This window comes from Ornithodoros turicata, chromosome 5, assembly GCF_037126465.1.
Source record: "Ornithodoros turicata isolate Travis chromosome 5, ASM3712646v1, whole genome shotgun sequence".
Classification (NCBI taxonomy): Eukaryota; Metazoa; Arthropoda; class Arachnida; order Ixodida; family Argasidae; genus Ornithodoros; species Ornithodoros turicata.
The window spans coordinates 58,958,231-58,976,886 of record NC_088205.1 but is presented as its reverse complement, the minus strand read 5'-3'; the positions used below and the strand labels follow the sequence as shown (position 1 = coordinate 58,976,886).

At 48.7% G+C, this 18,656-nt stretch overlaps 2 protein-coding genes across 3 annotated transcripts in view; both read right to left on the bottom strand.

The window, feature by feature from the left end:
- Nucleotides 1-8,844: 8,844 nt before the first annotated feature.
- On the bottom strand, nucleotides 8,845-14,912 carry LOC135396088 (uncharacterized). Of its 2 annotated transcripts, XM_064627129.1 has the most exons (4): nucleotides 12,661-14,912; nucleotides 11,042-12,298; nucleotides 9,573-10,942; nucleotides 8,845-9,503 (listed from the first exon to the last, which is right to left on the bottom strand). In XM_064627129.1, exons 1-4 carry the CDS (start codon nucleotides 14,864-14,866, stop codon nucleotides 8,970-8,972), a joined length of 5,367 nt encoding a protein of 1,788 aa, XP_064483199.1. In that variant the 5' UTR covers nucleotides 14,867-14,912; the 3' UTR covers nucleotides 8,845-8,969. The 2 variants fall into 2 exon arrangements, with proteins under 2 accessions (XP_064483199.1, XP_064483198.1); XM_064627128.1 differs by having other exon boundaries at nucleotides 9,573-12,298.
- A 2,291-nt stretch (nucleotides 14,913-17,203) lies between these two features.
- The window catches only part of LOC135395887 (uncharacterized), a 215,481-nt gene continuing 214,028 nt past the window's right edge, over nucleotides 17,204-18,656 (bottom strand). Inside the window, exon 10 of the mRNA XM_064626974.1 lies at nucleotides 17,204-17,415. The gene's annotated coding sequence lies outside the window, so the exon portion shown is untranslated. The remainder of the gene's footprint in view (nucleotides 17,416-18,656) is intronic.

Here is an 18,656-nt window from a genome sequence, read left to right as displayed (position 1 = left end):
TAATGGACCTAATCGCAGTACACTCGTGTTAATTCAAACCCCAATATTTTCAGATTTTCAGTTAATTCAAAAAACATATTTCAAACTTTTGCTTGGCCCGCTATAGTTTCAATGTATTGATAAGCTTTTTAATTCAAACTTTTCATTCCCTGTGCTAGTACAGGTTGGGACAAAAGTTTACAGAACACGCGAGCGGCGTACTTTTTCCGCGGGTATGTGTACTGCTTCGGAGGGTGGAAGCGTGCGCTGTTAGGGCCGGGAGACTCTTTTCGGCTGTAGTTCGAGTCACACGGGCTCCGCCCCTCGGCGAACGTCATATGTCACGTGAGAAGGTCGCTTCTGCCAGCGTGCTGGCCGCTGGGGATTCTTCTAGCTGCGGAGAGATGGGGAATGTGGACATGTGCTCGTAATTTTATAAGGTAACTGTGTTTTATGCGTAGTACTGCATAGCCTTGCTGGATGGACATGAGATGAGTTAGTGTAAAACCGACAGAAGTTCGCTACACTGAGTGCATTCAGGTGGTTCTTCCCCTCGAGCAAAACGGGGGAAGTGTCTGAAGTTTAACCGCTTCCCCGGGCCAGAGCTGCAATACACGGCACTGGCACTGCCGCGGCCAAAACATGGGAGCCGATCGGCGACAGCGCTGGGTATCTGGCACTCAAAATAATCCATACGGCAAGAAAAGCTTTTGTTCGTTTTTTAAACCAAGCACTGCAAGAAGAAGAGTAACTCGTTCACTAGTCCTTTCTTCTCAAGAAAGATGGGGGGGATATATTTATTAGACCAAATAAAAAGGGGGAGGAAACGCAAGATGGGATAAGTGTTGAACATGAGAGAACTGATGTTCTGAGGCTGGAACAACATAGAAAGGACAAATACATACAAAGCCTCAAATTGCCTAAGAAATTAAGGATGAAAGATGGAAGTCACTGAAAAGGTTAGCCAGGCTGTAGGGCTTCCAGGAGGACATTAGGACATTCAGAAGATGTGGGTTCGAGTCCTACAGCTGGCTAACCTTTTCAGTGACTTCCATCTTTCATGGGATAAGTGTTTGCCGAAAGGCTACACAAGTGCCTGCTGCTGAACTTCGGAATATTTTGCGATCAACAACTACAAATCACAAGAGGACTGTTCTGAAGTCCCTGAACTTTCGTCTTCTGCAGCATAATACAATTTAGACTAAGTGCGACAGGTGTGAGCAGGCAGTTGTGCCTGTGATGTGTGATTCAAATGCGTGCTCAAATTGCTGGAAACATAAAATAAAAGAAAATAGCAAAATAATAATAGACTGAGAGCAATATACCTATCATTAATGTATTCCATTTAATGAAAGAGTTTCTCTGTATCTGTTCTTGTTAATATCTATATCTCGAAATTCGGAAGCAAGTACAACAACAACAATAAATGATAAGTTATGATGACATGTGATGTTTACCCCTGGTAGCCACAGGACCCTACCCTACCTCAGAGAGGTCAATATGAGAGGAAACACGTACAAAAGGTACACATATAGCTATGATAATCTATACAATTTGTGAAGTAAAATAAATGTGAAAATCGCCGTACATCGAACACATAATGCTGAATTTGAGAAGCCGTAATGGGTAACACGCGTCGGACAGCAGCACACAGGCAACGGCGTAAATAATATTTCATGACGTGTTGGAAGTTCAGACTGTTTCAACGCAACATTTAACGGAATGTTTATCCTGTTCTCAGTCTGACGGGCTGCGTACATAAAACCGCTCTTAACGCCTTTTTCGACGTTAGAACTAAAAAAAAAAAAAGCATAATTCCCCCTACTTGCAAACAGTTCTGGCGGAAATGCGCCTCTACATCCGCCGCTCGCTCACGACGCCGCGTCGGGCGTCGCCAAGTGAGAACTGGCTATTAGAGAGACACAGTGGTAGTGGTAGTTCCTGTGTCGCTTGGGTGTGTCTGGGAATTGGAAACTACCGCTGTGTGTCGCTGACAGCGCACCCTTCCACCCCTCCGAAACGGTGAACTCACCCGCTTCCGCCGGCCGCTAGGGTGTCGCACCGTAGAAAAAGTGGTTATATCTCATATGGCCCGAGTGTGCATAAGGCCCAAGTGACCACAACGCCCAAATGTTCATAAGACCCGAAAAGAAATTGGGCCTTTTGAGCATTTGGGTCAAATGAGCAGTGCAGGATAAGGTGTCCAGAAGGCCCTAATGCCCAGAAGGCCCAAATGGTCTGGCCCGAAAACCAGGAAGGCATCAGATTGACCTGTGAGGTCATGGAACCGCAAACAACAGAAGCGTATTTCCCCATTCAACTAGGCCAGCCCCAACCTTCCCTCACCTGAAAGAAAGGCTTCTGTTGCCTCAGGGTCCCAAAACTTGCACTGATAAAAGTACCGTGTTTTTCTGTGTATAAGCGCTGTTATACATTTAAAAAAAATTATCTGAAGAAGTCCTGTGCGTCATCTAATGTCATCATATGCGCGTCATCATCCTGCGCAGGACTTCTTCAGATAACTTTTTTTAGTATATAACGGCGCTTATACACAGAAAAGTACGGTACTTTTATCAGTGCGAGTTATATGCAACAAATATTCTTCTGTAAAATCGCCTTTCAGGTGTGACAGCGCAGGAATTCCACACTTTTCCGAGAAGCCCTACACTCTTAAAAATGATGGTGGTGGTGGTGATGGTGAAAGGGCTTGCCGTTGTCGGCCTCACGTATGTGGGCAACGTCACGACTGACGCCCTGGGGGAATGTGCGTCCTGGGCCGACTTCTAAGGGAACTGTGCTGACATATGTCTGAGAGCGTCTGAGGAAAACCCAGGAAAAACCCCAGACAGCACAGCCGGCCGGCACCTGGATTCGAACCCGGGTACCTCTTAAAAATGAACTTCACCGCATAGCACGCTCCTAGCCAACCATCATCTCGAATGATATCGTTATCTGCCCTGATTTGCTGAAAACGGGGGGCGTTCGCCATTTTTGTGGCGTGCGCCAATTATGAACAGCATAAGTGTCACAAAAAAGGCGTACACCTACTGTTTTGAACAAATCAGGGCACAGACTACAGCGCGTTAAAGGCGTCTAAGCGCATCATGGAAGGACTTTCCTTATAAGCCATTGGACCGGATGTCTAAGCCGGTGGACGCCTAGCACCGGGCATACTCCGGTGCTAGGCGAATATGCAGAACGTAAGCCTAGACACCGGAGTTCAAAGAGTAATACCGCCATAGCGAAATACGAAACCATAGGAAATAAAGTGCATTCCTTTATTACGAACATCGCAACGTGTCTCCGAATGCAATCTGGCATGCAAGCCAGCTGTGGTTCGCATCACGCTGGTGACGTCGGCGACATGCATTCCAACTAGACCACAAGCACGCGCCAGGATACTGTCTGATCATGGAGGTCCAGCCTAGACACCGGAGTCCAAAGAGTAATACTGTCGCAGCGAAATACGCAACTATAAGAAATAACGCGCATCGTTCAGTTATTACGAACATCGCAACGTGTCCATGAATGTAATGGCATGCAAGCGGGCTGTAGTTCGCATCACGCTGGTGACGTCGGCGGCATGCATTCCCACTAGACTACAAGCACGCGCCAGGATACTGTCTGATCATGGAGGTCCAGCCGAGACACCGGAGTTCAAAGAGTAATATCGCCATAGCGAAATACGAAACCATTAGAAATAAAGCGCATTCCTTTATTACGAACAACGCGACGTGGCTCCGAAATCTGGCATGCAAGCCGGCTGTGGTTCGCATCACGCTGGTGACGTCGGCAGCATGCATTCCAACTAGACTACAAGCACGCGCCAGGATACTGTTTGATCATGGAGGTCCAGCCTAGACACCGGAGTTCAAAGAGTAACACCGCCATAGCGAAATACGAAACCGTTAGAAATAAAGCGCCTTCCTTTATTACGAACATCGCAACGTGTCTCCGAATGCAATCTGGCATGCAAGCCAGCTGTGGTTCGCATCACGCTGGTGACGTTGGCGGCATGCATTCCAACTAGACCACAAGCACGCGCCAGGATACTGTCTGATCATGGAGGTCCAGCCTAGACACCGGAGTTCAAAAAGTAATACTGTCGCAGCGAAATACGCAACTATAAGAAATAACGCGCATCGTTTTATTACGAACATCGCAAACTGTCTCTGAATGTAATGGCATATGCAATCCGGCTGTGGTTCGCATCACGCTGGTGACGTCGGCGGCATGCATTCGAACTAGATCACAGGCACGCGCCAGGATACTGCGTGATCATGGAGGTTCAGCATAGACGCCGGCGTTCAAAGAGTAATACTGTCGCAGCCAAATACGAAACTATAAGAAATAACGCGCATAGTTCAGTTATTACGAACATCGCAACGTGTCTCTGAATGTGATGGCATGCAAGCGGGCAGTGGTTCGCATCACGCTGGTGAGGTCGGCGGCATGCATTTTAACTAGATCACAAGCACGCGCCAGGAGCCTGATCATGGAGGTTCCGCATAGACGCCGGCGTTCAAAGAGTAATACTGTCGCAGCTAAATACGAAACTATAAGAAATAACGCGCATCGTTTTATTACGAACATCGCAACGTGTCTCTGAATGTAATGGCATGCAAGCCGGCTGTGGTTCGCATCACGTTGGTGACGTCGGCGGCATGCATTCGAACTAGATCACAAGCACGCGCCAGGATACTGTCTGATCATGGAGGTCCAGCCTAGACACCGGAGTTCAAAGAGTAATACTGTCGCAGCGAAATACGCAACTATAAGAAATAACGCGCATCGTTTTATTACGAACATCGCAACGTGTCTCTGAATGTAATGGCATATGCAAGCCGGCTGTGGTTCGCATCACGCTGGTGACGTCGGCGGCATGCATTCCAACTAGATCACAAGCAAGTGCCAACATACTGTCTCATCATTGAAGTTCGGCTTAGACGCCAGACTTGAGAAAGTAATACTGCCATAGCGAAGTACGAGACCATAATAAACAACGCGCATCATTTCATTACGAACATGGCAACGTGTCTCCGAATGTAATCTGGCACGCAAGCCGGCGGTAGTTCCGATCAAACTGGTGACGTCGGCGGCATGCATTCCATGCACAAGCAATGCCAGAATACTGCTTCATCATGGAGGTTCGGCCTAGACGCCTGAATTGAGAAAGTAATACTGCCATAGCGCAGTACAAAACCATAAGAAATAACGCCCACCGTTTTATTACGAACATGGCAACATGTCTCCGAATGTAATCTGGCATGGAAGCCGGCGGTGGTACGCATGAAGCTGGTGGTGTCGGCGGCGTGCATTCCAACTAGATCACAAGCATGTGTCAGGCTACTGTCTCATCATTGAAGTTCGGCCTAGACGCCGGAGTTGAGAAAGTAATACTGCCATAGCGAAATACAAAAGCATAAGAAATAACGCGCACCGTTTTATTACGAACATGGCAACGTGTCTCAGAATCACAGGGGTGGCATCCAGTGTATTGCTCCGTAGACAAAAGCGTGCTAGGCGAACGCAATGTATCCTTGACAGGTCCTGGTCGCACGTCACAGCAAACGTCAAGGCACACGTGACCTTAAAGATGGTGGCGCCCGTTATCGGTGGTCAAACCGTTGGTAAACAATGCGGTTGCTGTTTCTGCGCGACGTTTTGGATGTCTTTCAATCACGGAAATTATTTTTATCCGGTAATCTCGCAGTAAAACGCGAGGTTTTGGACATAAGGCCTCGTACTGTTGACGACTTCCCAAGATGTGATGACGACCGCGCGTTAAAATTCACTGAGTCGATGCGATGCTAAGGAGAAATGGGCTACCATGTTGCGGAAGAAGCACCGCATAGTTTACGGTGGCAAAATACGTTCATTTCTTGGTTTTATGACGACGGAAATATGTCGCTAAGCGGCAAAACGACATGTCAACAAAGTCACATGACCTCAAAATGCGTTTTCTATGACGTGCGACCAGGGCAAGATGGCAGTTTTGCCAAAAGCACCCGCTCTCTGTATTGGCATCAGAGCGGAAGACCAGCCACACAGACTGGCTCCCTCTAACGTTTCACACGGACTAAACTAAGGCTACGTAGCACCCGCTTGAGGGTAGTTACAACAATGGTGGGTTTGTGTCACCCCTGTGCTCCGAATGTAATCTGGCATGCAAGCCGGTGGTGGACGCATGAAGCTGCTGGTGTCGAGGCCGTGCATTCCAACTAGATCACAAGCATATGCCAGGCTACTGTCTCATCATTGAAGTTCGGCCTAGACGCCGGAGTAGAAAAAGTAATATTGCGAGAACAAAATACTAAAACATAAGAACTAACGTTTATTCGTTTTATTACTAACACCGCAACTAGTCTCCAAATGTAATCTGACATGGTTCACATCAAACCAGTGACGTCGGCGGTATGCATTCCAACTGAACCAAAACCAGTGCGAGGATACCGTCTTATCATTGTTTACGTCCAAGAACTACTTCCAGAGAGATTCGAAGTCTCTCAACGAACTGGCCCTCGTGGTGTCTTATTCCACCACGTGTCTTATTCCATTCCAGTCTTCGATTCCACCACACTCGTGAGCCCGATGACGTTGTTTTTCACGAGAGTCGTTGACGATAGAGATGCTGAGTTGATGGCAGCGGCAGAAGATGCAGAAACGTAACATCATTGAGGTTCGTCCTAGGCGCCGGAATTGAGAAAGTAATATTGCCATAGCGAAATAGAAAAACGTAAGAAATAACGTCCGCATACCCCATATCCGTATTCGCGTTCCCCTTTGCTTACAATGTGATATACGCATTCCCCTTTGATTACGTACGGGATAGGGATTACGTAGAAGATAGCGTTAATGGCTCCGCGCACGCAGCTTTGCACACGCGGCAAGAGAGCTTCGCGCATTGCCCAGAATCACTACGCTATCGCTTACGTACGTAAAAGGTATAGCGTATGATGCACTAATGGCGAATTCGGGTGGTCATTTCATGGCAACACGGCCTAGCGCTCGGAAGTTGCTAGGTCGGCGCCCGAACTGAATCACGTGACCGTGGCTACCCGAACATGAGTGTCAGGAATCTAGCGGTTTTAGTCACTTGGATCACGCTAGGGGCACCACGGTCTCCTGTCTTTGGGTTCCGTCGTCTGCTAAGCCACATGAACTTCGACGTGCGGGCCAATCAGAACATCCTCCACCGTTTCAGTGCGGTGGCGACACCGTTTATAGTTGGGCAACCCGCTTCTCGATCGTTTCGAGACCCGGCAAAAAACATGCTAGCTGGCGAATTTCTGGCGCTCGGAAAGCACCACGCGAACATGCGAGATTGCTTCGTTTTGACCAAGCGAACATGACTGCTCGGGACCTGGCAAAAAAAGTTGCCAAGAAATGACCACCCGAATTCGTCATAAATTCGGTCCTGTTATTTATCGTGTACCCTGTAACCCGTAGTATGGACATGGATCCATTACTGGGGGACGCAAAGAGTTCCTGTACCGGATGACGAATTCCTTCATGCTTAACAAGGTCATTTCAGAATTCATGTTTACCCCGAACATCGTCTGAGTGGAACCACCTTCTTTGGATCCGTCGCACCGATCATCGATATCAAAGAGTTCAACAAGTGCCTGTATGTATTTTCGTGCTTAAATCGCCTGTTTCTAACGACGAACCTGTATTTTATATGTATTGTATTTTCCTCGTATCATATTTGTTTTTCTGGCGCCATTTTCTTCTTTTTTTTATGTAGTGTACTGATCACTCCCCTCTATATTGCCTCACGGCCTTGAGGGTACTTAAATAAATAAATACCTTAGTGTAGCCTCTGGTCCTGACACACGCGAAGCAATCTAGTGCACCGAGGATAGGACGTCCACGAAGGACTTTCCTTATCGAGCGATATCCGTTAAATGCGATACGCTCGGGGGGAATGCTGGTGAAATGTCTACTGCTTCATTAGCTGAAGCGCATCAGCAAACGGTCATAAATTGGTACCGGTTCAATTGCCATATTATTTCGTTTCCTCGTGTTAACTGGGATATCACTCCTAACAACAACACAGTCGAAGGAAACTGAGAAAGAAATCACACTTTACTTTGCTCAATAGTGTAGTAGTAATAAATGCAACAGATGTACGTCAATATGGTTTTTGTTTTTCATTTTTTAGACGACGGACTGCTCTGCTTTGTTTCCCCAATCTGGTCTTTTCACCTGTGACTGCTCCTACCACAGGCTGTGCTGTCTAAGGTTTTTCCTGGGTTTTTCGACAGACTTTCGAGACGAATGTCGGCACAGTTCCCCCTGAAGTCGGCCCAGGACGCATACGAACCCTCCCCGTCCCCCACTCCTTCTGTCCACGTCCGTACGCCGCTCATAGCCACAGTTGCTTCGCGGTGCTAACACAGAATAAAAAAATAAACAACCTGTGACTGCAACAGTAACGGAAAGACAGTTCCAGCACCGCAGGAAAGTGCAGTACGGACAGAGTTAGACGTGGTTCAAGTGGTCGTGTCGACCAACATACGACCAGCACCCAATCCACGACGAGCCAAACAGCAGCGTGCGTGAAGCAGTTAAGGGTGAGGTGGTTTTATTTCACGAAATTGATTAGACTAAATCTCGCAAAAGCTTGCAAACACTCGCTTGCGGCTTCGTATTGTCGAGAAGTGGATGCACTGACATACTTACCATGCCCGTCTAGTCGAGGCCCTGCGCACTACGTCCCCAGCGCAGCTCCGAAGATTAGTCGAGAACGTTCCAAGAGGACGTTGCTGGTGAGGACTGCCTAGTAGTTTTGTACCGCGTTAAAATAATCTGTGCGACCTCCCTCCTGCTCTACCCCAAACATGCATCTTTCACTCGTTAGTGCAATACTTGTTTTATTTTTCATACTGGTCTACTAGTCCGTCCTTTTTGAGAACGGACAACGGTTTCCTCATAAACGAGGGAACGTCGCCGGAAATATTACAGCGAAATAAGCGATGTCCTGTAGTTCAATCTAATGGCGGTATGACGACTGAACATCGTCGACTCGCCACCACCCTATCTTGACAGCGGAACGCTAATTGGAACGCTTCAATCTGTCGCAGCACGACATTGACGCGCTGTTCAGCTGTTGGCTGCCTCCTTTGAGAGAAGTCATCAGCAATTGCGCAATTGTCCAGCGCGAAATGAACGAAAAATAATTGGTCAGAGGAAAGTTCCTCCAAACCTCCGAGTCGAAAATCAGCGCCCCACACACGCTTCGGGTGAAGTAACTGCTGGAAGGCTTGGTGGGCAAGGATGACGCTCGCTGTCTGCTCCAGAAAGAATGCACCACCGTCGTCACCCTGGATGCATTGGTAGAGCCGCTGAAGCACTTGCGTAGCGGTGCTGCTGAAGGGTCGCATGAGCGACAGGAGACCTCGGTAGATACGTACGGCGAACCGTGCCATTTGGAATGTGTACAGGCTGCTGTTTTGCGGCGTGCTGATGTTGACGACGCCGACGGGAACGTAGAGAAACTGGCGCGTAGGGCTGTACGACACCTGTATCATAATCAGTGTCGTTGGAATGTGGTATATCAATACAAAAGTTGATGACTAACGGGAACATACCTCTGTGGCGAAAGCTGATGCGCTCAAGTTGTCCCTCAGATGGTACCTCGCTGCAGCGATCAATCTACCCAATGAACTAGATTGGTTGGCCAGGTGTCTCCGCAGTTCCTTTTCATACGCGTTCCAGGCGACCTTGTCTGTTGCACGGACGGGAAAGAAATGTGCCACTCGCCTTCGTCGTAACTTGGCAAGCTCCGCGTCCGTAGGCTGTCCTTGTAACCACGCCAACCGTGATATCCCATGAAGAAACTGGCTCTCTACTTGAGACACCCAATGACGAGCGAAGGTCATGGATCCCAGGGACTCTGACAGAGCTCGCATATACGCCAACGGGAGGACCCGCTCTACGGCGCGTGAACAGTGCTTGTCCGGATCCACAGGAGCTTCTTGGAGAGTCAGGGGAAATAACCGAGTAAGTTCCGAAATCCCAATATAAGGCGCCAAGTAGAGTAGCAGCCAGAACACGAGGTAGTCGACGACTGCAGCTGGGTACTCATCGACAAGTTGCGTGACAGCGTCCGCGTACTCTGAAGACCTTACAAAGGCTGGAAGGTGATCGCCATACAATGTGCGAAGAAGTGTGCCAACGCCAGGGTGAACGCCATCTACAGGAGACAAGCGCCAGTGTAGAACAGTATGCTGTGATGAGAGGCCGTTCGAAATATTACGCGCTACATCGACGATGTTGAGTGCAACTTGTACAACGCTCGCATTGGGTAACATAGGCGTAAGGAAGTTTATCGTGGCATTCTTTATAGTGTCGAGGACGTATTCAATGTCGCCATAAACGAAAAGGACGCGTGGAGGACGCAGGATCACCACTTCGCCTTCTGGGGAATCTGGACTTGGTTCGATGGAAGTATCAAATACAGCTTCGATCCCTAGGTCCCTGGCTAGTTCTCCTGCAACACGCCATGCATCTGTTGCGCTAGTTTCGAGGGGCCAACTATCAGATCGGACATACGACTTTATGATGTCGAAGATTTCCTCGTAGTTCGTAGAGCGTAACGCCGTGCAATCCTCAAGCAACCATCTAGCTATCCGTACATCCGTGTTAGTTGCATTCATGATGTAGCTCAAAGCCTTGTCTTCGAGATAACTTACTAACGCGATGTCCTGAGAAAATGGCACCCGTCCCGTCGACCTCCACGTGTTCGTTAGTGTTCCGCAGACGTAATCGTAAAAATTGGAGCACGGGTCGCCGCTTAAGATGGACTTCAAGTACTTCGCTTGCCTAATACAGCTTTTCGTGATGCAAATGAAGGTTGGATGCGCTTCTATCATGCGTGGGATTCCTGATGGAGCTCCTTCGATATTTGTTGTACCTGGAAGGCGTGTGGACCATGTGTGGCTCTCAGGGATAGCAGTCTCTGGAAAAGTCAAGCTGTCATTATAAGTGTCGGTGTGGCTAAACATGGTTTCTCTGCGGGCACTACCGCTTTGAAATATTTGACGACGAAAAACCGTACCAAGTAAAACGAATAGCATCCAAAACAGACAGCAGGCAGAGATGGCGGCGACCACTTTGCGGTCGGGAACCGATACACCAGTTTCAACTGCATGTGTATCACTTTCCTTCTTTTCACTTTTGTCGTCTGTTCCGTCCTTGTTTGCGTCACCAGCTTGCGTCTGTGCGTAGGTACCTGGAGACATAGCTGTTATGAAGGCTTCGTCCATTTCTTCGGCCGCCATTTGTTCCAGCAGGCTGACGCCTCTGTCGTCCAACAACGCGTTCTCTAACGCGCTGGCATCTTGAGGCTTGGCTTCTACTCGGCAGCTTTCCGTTTGCTTTGTAGTATCGTCCGCATTTCCCTCGCGTCTTCCCTCCAGCCGGATTCCAGAATCGTGTACAGTAGTTGACGATTTCCTTCTCGTAGATATCGAGGGAAGGATTGGAAGTGGTTTATGGTCGAGTGGCTTGGAGAGCAAACAGTCGCTGCACCAGGACTTTGCATCTACAGCTACAATACTCCCACTGACGGGAACCTCGTCAGAAGGCATAGGACGGCTACAGGTGTCGCACAGTACAGTCGTCTCAGATCTCCGTTCTCCGATGTCGGAAGCAACTTCCTTAACGAACGTATCCGAAGCCCCACAGGTTAACGGTTGCCGGAACCTGTCACGCTTTGCTCGCCACTGAGTAGTTTTGGTATCCGCCGAAGTAGCTAAAGCGAATGTGATCGTGTCTTCGTCCACGCCACGTCTTTCTTGCGGAAAGGAGTCCTGTACTCCTTTGCCAGCAGACAGTCCTCTCGAACGGATTCCGATGGTACACGACACCGCTTTAGAAGCATCCTGCCAGTCTACAGAGAAGGTCTTCGGAGTTTCAGAGTGACTTTCCACCGCTGTGGTGTATTCGTTTGAACTTCCTTCCAGGACACGACCCTCTGCAGCCGTTTTGGCTTCCCTGAGCGCGTGGGAAGCTTCCCGGGCATCTAAGCTAGCCAAAGCCGCCCGGCGAAGCAAGTCTTGCGCCACGAAGTCTCTTCGACGTTGTTCTTCCTTACTGGCACAGCTGAGCTTCTGCACCGCATATGACGCGCTTTGAAGGTTCTCCGCTATGGTGACAGCGAAGCGTAGGCGTTTCGCAACAGCGGCTATATGAGCGTCTTCGCACAGGAATGCCTCCCTTGGAAGTTCGGTGGATTCCGTGGATTTTTCTTGCTTCAAAGTTTTCATTAGCGTCGTGTCAGATGGATATACCATTGTGAAGGTTCGATCGCCTTCTGTGAGAGACAAATTTTGTTGTATTCCTCCGTTAAGAATAAGCGTACGTCATCTAGCAACTGTACAAGTCACTTCAGCCTCACAGGAGAGCCAACGCTTATCGGGACGCGCTCGTGGTGACGCGTTTCGTCATATTTTCAAGCCTTGGAAATCCTGCATAACTTCAGTGTCCCAAGGGGAAACATTATTTTGCAAGGATATAATGTGATACATTAGGATTCCTAATTAATTACGTCTCATTCTAAGACATGAGACTTAGTCGGGAGTGACACTTCCGTGGACAACCTCGGGGGCGTTGTTTAAAACTACGAACCTCAGAAAGCGCGGGATTACAAACGCCCTCATGCAAATGCGAACTCACCGTCTACTTGCCGAAGGGTCGTTCGAGGTACGCTCTTCCAGCTGAAGGTGCTCAGCCCTCCAGGAGGTTCTTCAATAGTCCCGTACCGAAAGGGTGCAGTTATTGCATCAGCGTCGGATGTGAGCCATTTGTATGGTTCAGTTGATCGTGTAACGCCTGTCGCAACACTGGGCATAGGTAGAGATATGTCAGAGATGGCTGTACCAGCAATGCTTTCCACGTGTGATGGGCTCCATTGCATACGTTCAGTTGGTACTGGTGTAGTCGGTACGTAAGCGGAATACATCTCCCTGTCTTGCGAGACGTCTACTATTGCGCTTGTCTGCCTACGAAAGCGTTGCTCAAACGCAAAAGGGCGTTCATTGTCTGGAAACAGTTGGGAAGTCGAAGTTCTGACATCGCGTGTTCTCCACAATGGTCCTTGAGTCGGCGACGTTGGAGCGGGAGACGCAGGCCATGGAGGTACAGTATAAGCCTCTTCTTCCCAAGGGGAATGATAACTGTCCGGTGGTCCTTTTCGGTACGCATCGCTTGGACCCGCAAATCGCTGCGGGCAAGGCGGCAGCTGAGGGGGAGAACCAGACCCATCTACGGCTGTTGTGAAGCCGGGGGAACGCGATATTGAGCTAGCCGCACGCGGTGCACTTACTGGGGATTGCTCTAGGCGATAACGTGCCAAGAGGAAGTCGACGTCTTCCCGGAGTCTCGCGATTTCTGGTGACGTTGCAGTGGACGGCACGATATTAGATGTTGTTATAGTTGGTGAGCGAAGGAGCCTCGGAGTGGAGAACTCCGAGCGATCTTGCAAAAGAGCAGCAATTTCGGCGGCTACAGCGTGCATAACGGCTGGCTCGCTCAACTGCTTCGATAACGATGTTTCTTGAGCAGGAGGAGCAGGCTGAGTTTCTTGAAGACTAGCATCCTGAGTTTCTTGAAGACGATCGGCCTGAGTTTCTTGAAGACGAGCAGGCTGGCTCTCGCTCGACGCTGAAGACAACCCGTCTGGTTGAAAGGACATCCCCTGTACTTCTCCTAGTCCTTTCCCATTCGAGTATACAGACATCCTTCTTCTTGGTTCATCCGCTGCTTTTCCAAGGGAGACTACAGAAGACATCCTTCTTCTGCGCCTCGCAGACATTGTATCCGGAGTCGTTGTCCCCGTTTCCTGTACATCTGCTTTCTGCGCTCCTTTGGTGCGTTTAATGGACTCCCTTCTCTTCAGTATGCCTTTAAGTTCCGTTCCGGGTTTATCATCCGTCGTAATCACCTTTATTGTCTCATCACCCTCCCATGGCTGCTTCTTTGAGTCGTCAATTTTGATGGCTTCTTCGCCACTCTTTAAATTGGCAGTCGGAGCGCGCTTTGAATATACCTCGTCTCCTCCGTCCTCTTTTAGTTCATCCGTGGATCGCGTAGTATCAAACACCTGGGTGGTGTCTTTTGGAACGTCTGTTGCCTCCATATCGACGGGCGCACTCTCAGTATCGCCCGTTAAGGATGAAGCCACTCCTGTACCTTGAGGCTTGGATATTTCACGGTCCTTCGGTTTGGACGCATCCGCTCCTTTCGGAGTACCGACCGCAGTTTCAGTGCTACTTGCTTTGGGTGAAGACTCGACCGCCGCATTTTCTGAAATCTTGGAAGTACCGTTACCATCTAGTTTTTTCGAAGCTGCTTCAACGGCTTTTGCGGCACCGGGTTCCGCTTTGGGCGTATCCTTTGCAGCACTCGACTGCACGGGTATCGCGCTGCTCTTTGCATCGGGTGAGGTCGCATGTTCTTTAGCGCCAGGAGCTGTGTCTGCGCTCTTTGTTTTGCTCGCTCCTGTGGCCTGTGCAGTGAGGTGCCCTGCTTTATCTTCAGACGCTTTTGCTTGAACTGGGCTCTGTGAGACATCCGACGATTTGGCGCTCGGACCTTGATTGGACGCTTTGTCCACAGTGACCGTCGATGTGTTGGGGTTCATCTGCGAGTCGCTAGATCGAACGTTGTCCTCCTTCGACTCTGGGACGTCCACTTCCGGAGTTTTCCAGCAGCAAAGCGAGCAGGTCGACTTCTTCTGCGGTTGTATCTTACTCGCAGAAGATTCCACCTTATCTTTCCCCGGCGACACTTCCTTCGCTGTTGACGCTTCCTGGACATTTGCGGCGTTATTTGACGATGGTTTGGGACTTTGGGACTCCTTGCTGGGAGAGGACCCTGACATGATCGTTGAACACTATCATTGACAGAACAGGAAAGAACCATCGGAGCGCGAGCGTCAACCACTTTATGCGTCTCGTGAGGACAAGACAAAGAAACGGTAATGCTGCACCTAGGTGCGTAGGACGACGAATTATTTTTGTTCTGAAACATACCGGAACATGTGAACAATGTGAATGTAGCAATAACTGTGACTTGATTGAGTTTGTTGAGCGGGCGTTCCGACTTTTTTAAATGAGTGCGGTTTTAAATAATGACTGGCTTCAATTCTGCTATCGTACATTTCCCTGAGATCATCTAATTAAAAAGTTAACTCATGAGTTTTAGATAATTAACACACTCTCTAACAGTATCTTCGCCTGACCGTACAACTCATTTGCACAGAGCGGTATCCGTGCTGCTCTCATAACTTTTTTTATAAAGAATCTGCAACGTTAAAAAAAAAAAAAAGAAATGCAGAAACCACTTCATAGGTTCTCTACGGTATGCGAAGCATCGTGTATGAATACTCACGACGTCACGTACAAGAAGATGCCAGATTTTGTTACGATGCCAGATTGCCACATTGCAGCTCACGACGCAGCTCCCTATGAATACAAGGACGCAATTGCGCCGGCACCACCGATGCGACGCTCTTGATCGTCTACATTATTATCGGCCTTGTTACTGTCGTGTTTCAGTATTGGGTTGAGGGCACCAGTTTCTCTCATGGGCCTGAACGGTGCACTGAAACGACACACAGACTAGGTTTTGTTCCGTTGCCGTGCGCAGTTTCTGGTCGAAGAGTTCCTCTTCTGTGGGTGGTGGCCGCTTGCGAGGCCCCATCTCACGACACAGCGAATGCCTCAAGATCGGGTTTTATAAACGGTTTACGACTTAACGTCGGCGTCACTTAGGAATCGGTTTTGTATTGGTCTGTGTGCGAATGTGAACGAGTGCGTATTACCGCTCCGTGTACGCACGGCGCGGGTATAGCTCCTTACGCCGCAGGCAATCAGGTGCGTACTGCCGCTCCGTTTACACGCGACTCGAGTATACCTCCTATAGTCATAAGTCCTACAACTGGGACCGCCCACTCATCCGTGGAAAGCTCCTGCGATTGGCAACCAGCCTTTGCACGACGCCCCCGCTTCGCGATGTAGTGCCCGGTTCTCTCTCTACCCCCAGTCCCCACTTGGCCGCGCCGCACTACATTCACGCGCGCGGAGCGATTCTTGTGTGAGGGCGGGGTCAAGTGAATGACTTATGTTGTCACTGACTATAGTTTTGTTACGAAGCCAGAACACATACCACTTTTTCTGTGTTAGTAGCTGAAGAGTGCTATATTACGTAAATGTGTGTAGAAAGAGAACACCGTCGCTGTGTGGTTTGAACCCTGCCTGACAGGAAGTCACACAGCCTTCCATATTGGTTCTGCGTGCTACAAGCAGGGATCGGAACCGAAACTGAACCCGAACCGAAAACCGGAAAAAAAACGTTATTTTCTGACGAACCCGAACCGAACCGAACCCGAACGATTTTTTTGCTTGTCCTGAGCCGAACCGGAACTGAACCAAAAAAAATTGATACGGTTACCGGTTCGGAAATCGGTTCAGAGGTGAATTAATTGTACTACTGACCGACCCTTTTTTTGCTCACCTGAACGGTTATCTCACACCTTTCTCTTACAATAGCGTACGGTGAGCGTAAGCTTGCTTGCGTAGCAATATTACTACCCGTGGGCCGGTTAAACCGAGGCCGAAAAAAGTAACTGTTCCAATCCCTGTAAATGCCCCGACCGCTGACAGATTTTTTTTTTCTTTGTCTGTGTATGTGCGGGGGTGGGGGGTTCTCCCTGAGCCGAACCCGAACCGAACCGATATACCTGAACCGGTTCAAGCTGATAATTTCGGTTCAGCGGAGCTAAACCCGAACCGAACCAATATGCCTGAACCCGAACCCGAACCGGACCGAAAAAAATACCGGTTCCGATCCCTGGCTACAAGACAGGTGTGCGAGTGACTGTGATCCTACAGCATTTTCAGGTGTAGGTGTACGAACCACGTATTTGTATATTATGACGTTCTTCGATATGCCCTACAGCTGGCTGTACCACAGGCACTGAGGTGTGGTCCTGCTATACGGTACGCGTCATTCTTCGTCGAAGAATGAAGATGAAGAATTCTTCGTCGGGCAGTTCGAGACAATTTCCCAATATCACGTAAGCTGCTTAAAAAAAGACTCCACCATTCACATGGAACATGTCATAGATGTCTCGGAGACTTTATTACGCGAGACGCCTCAAAATAAATCACGGATCAAAATCAAAATCTTCACTAAAACGTGAAGCGGTAAGTATGCATCTCGAATCCGACAAAGCACGCCGACGAAGGCGTACAACTTTTGACAGAATGCTTCCTCGGTGCACGGTGTGCGTTTGTGGACCAAAGTACAACAGCTATTCCCACTAAATCCGACAGCACACGGTTCTCTGTAGCATGTAGAAGGCGGGCGATGACGTTGTCGCCTCTGGCTTCCGGAGTGGTACCTGTGTGCCCTTCTCAGGTAAGGCATCTGGAACGCAAGTATTTTTCACAAACTGTTCATAGAGGAACACATCGTTGGGCGTACAAGAAGAAATTGGAGCAAGGAAAAGGGGAAGGGATGGAAGAAGAAAACAAGGAAGGGGGCAAAAGACGTCCTTCATTTTCATTAAAGGCATTGTCGCATCCGGAAAGCCATCTATGAACCCGATACCATTACGTTCGTCATCGGCTGACAATCTGCCTGGCTATTCGTCCGAAAAGTGCGTACATATGAAATAAACGAATTTTAAAGATCAGCACAGCCTCTGCGGCTGTAGAAGTTCCGGCGGCGTGACGTCACTCCCTAAGCGAGAGAGAGAGAGAGAGTGAGAGCGCGGCGCTCAGAGGAGGAAAGGCGCCGTCCAGAAGCCCCGTAGCTCTATTACCCCTGTTGCACAGGCAGCCTTCGACGACCGTTGAAACAAAACTGCCTTGAAAAACGCGCGTAGCGCCAGCAAGCAAGAAATACAAAGTTGCCATCCTAATCTACAGATTATGCAACGGCATGATCTCAGATCATCTTATTTCAATTACACATCTACAAAAACCTTGCGGTGCGAACCTGGTATGCTACAGGTACATCAACCTCGAACGAATTACGGGATTTATTAAATGAGTTATTTCGGATCCAATGTCTGGAATTCATTGCCGTCTCATATACGGTTCCTACATCTTTTCCCCACTATAAGTATCAGTTACGTAGTTTCTTACACTCCCAGCATAATGCCCCGTCATCACTGTAGATGTAACCATGTGATAAATTAAATGATAACATATGATGTTTTGGTTAAATTGTTTTTCTCAACAACTATATAAGGCTTCTATGCTCGTAAGGCTGCTCAATAACTTACTTACCAGTCTGTTTATTGTCGGGTAACTCCCCGTGTGTTCCTTAGTTCTTCAGTACTTTTATTTTTACCTTTTTTGTTAAATCGCATATCGATTTAACAATATCTTAATCACAACTAAGCTGTATCTTTTAGCTGTTAATTCTTGAACTGTGTTGGGACTGTACTACATGGCTTGCCCTCACAGTCCCGCTTTGTGTACATTTTTGCAACATAGACTAAATAAAGATTACCAATACAAATAAAGCGTGTATCGCGTCAACCTGTGTCAAGCAACATTGGAACCATAGGGAACCATGGTAATGCGAAGAAACGGCCGCGACAACGGCGAAGACCAGCGCAGACAAAAAACGAGTCTCACCAGCTGTCGCGAACGCCTCGA

Bases quoted from the DNA above. Each gene is read 5' to 3' on its own strand.
- LOC135396088 (XM_064627128.1), bottom strand. From the start codon at position 14,866: ATGTCAGGGTCCTCTCCCAGCAAGGAGTCCCAAAGTCCCAAACCATCG. The intron at 12,299-12,660 runs GTGAGTTCGCAT...TGTCTCTCACAG, and splicing joins GACCCTTCGGCAAGTAGACG to AAGGCGATCGAACCTTCACA. The intron at 9,504-9,572 runs GTATGTTCCCGT...ATTATGATACAG, and splicing joins CATCAGCTTTCGCCACAGAG to GTGTCGTACAGCCCTACGCG.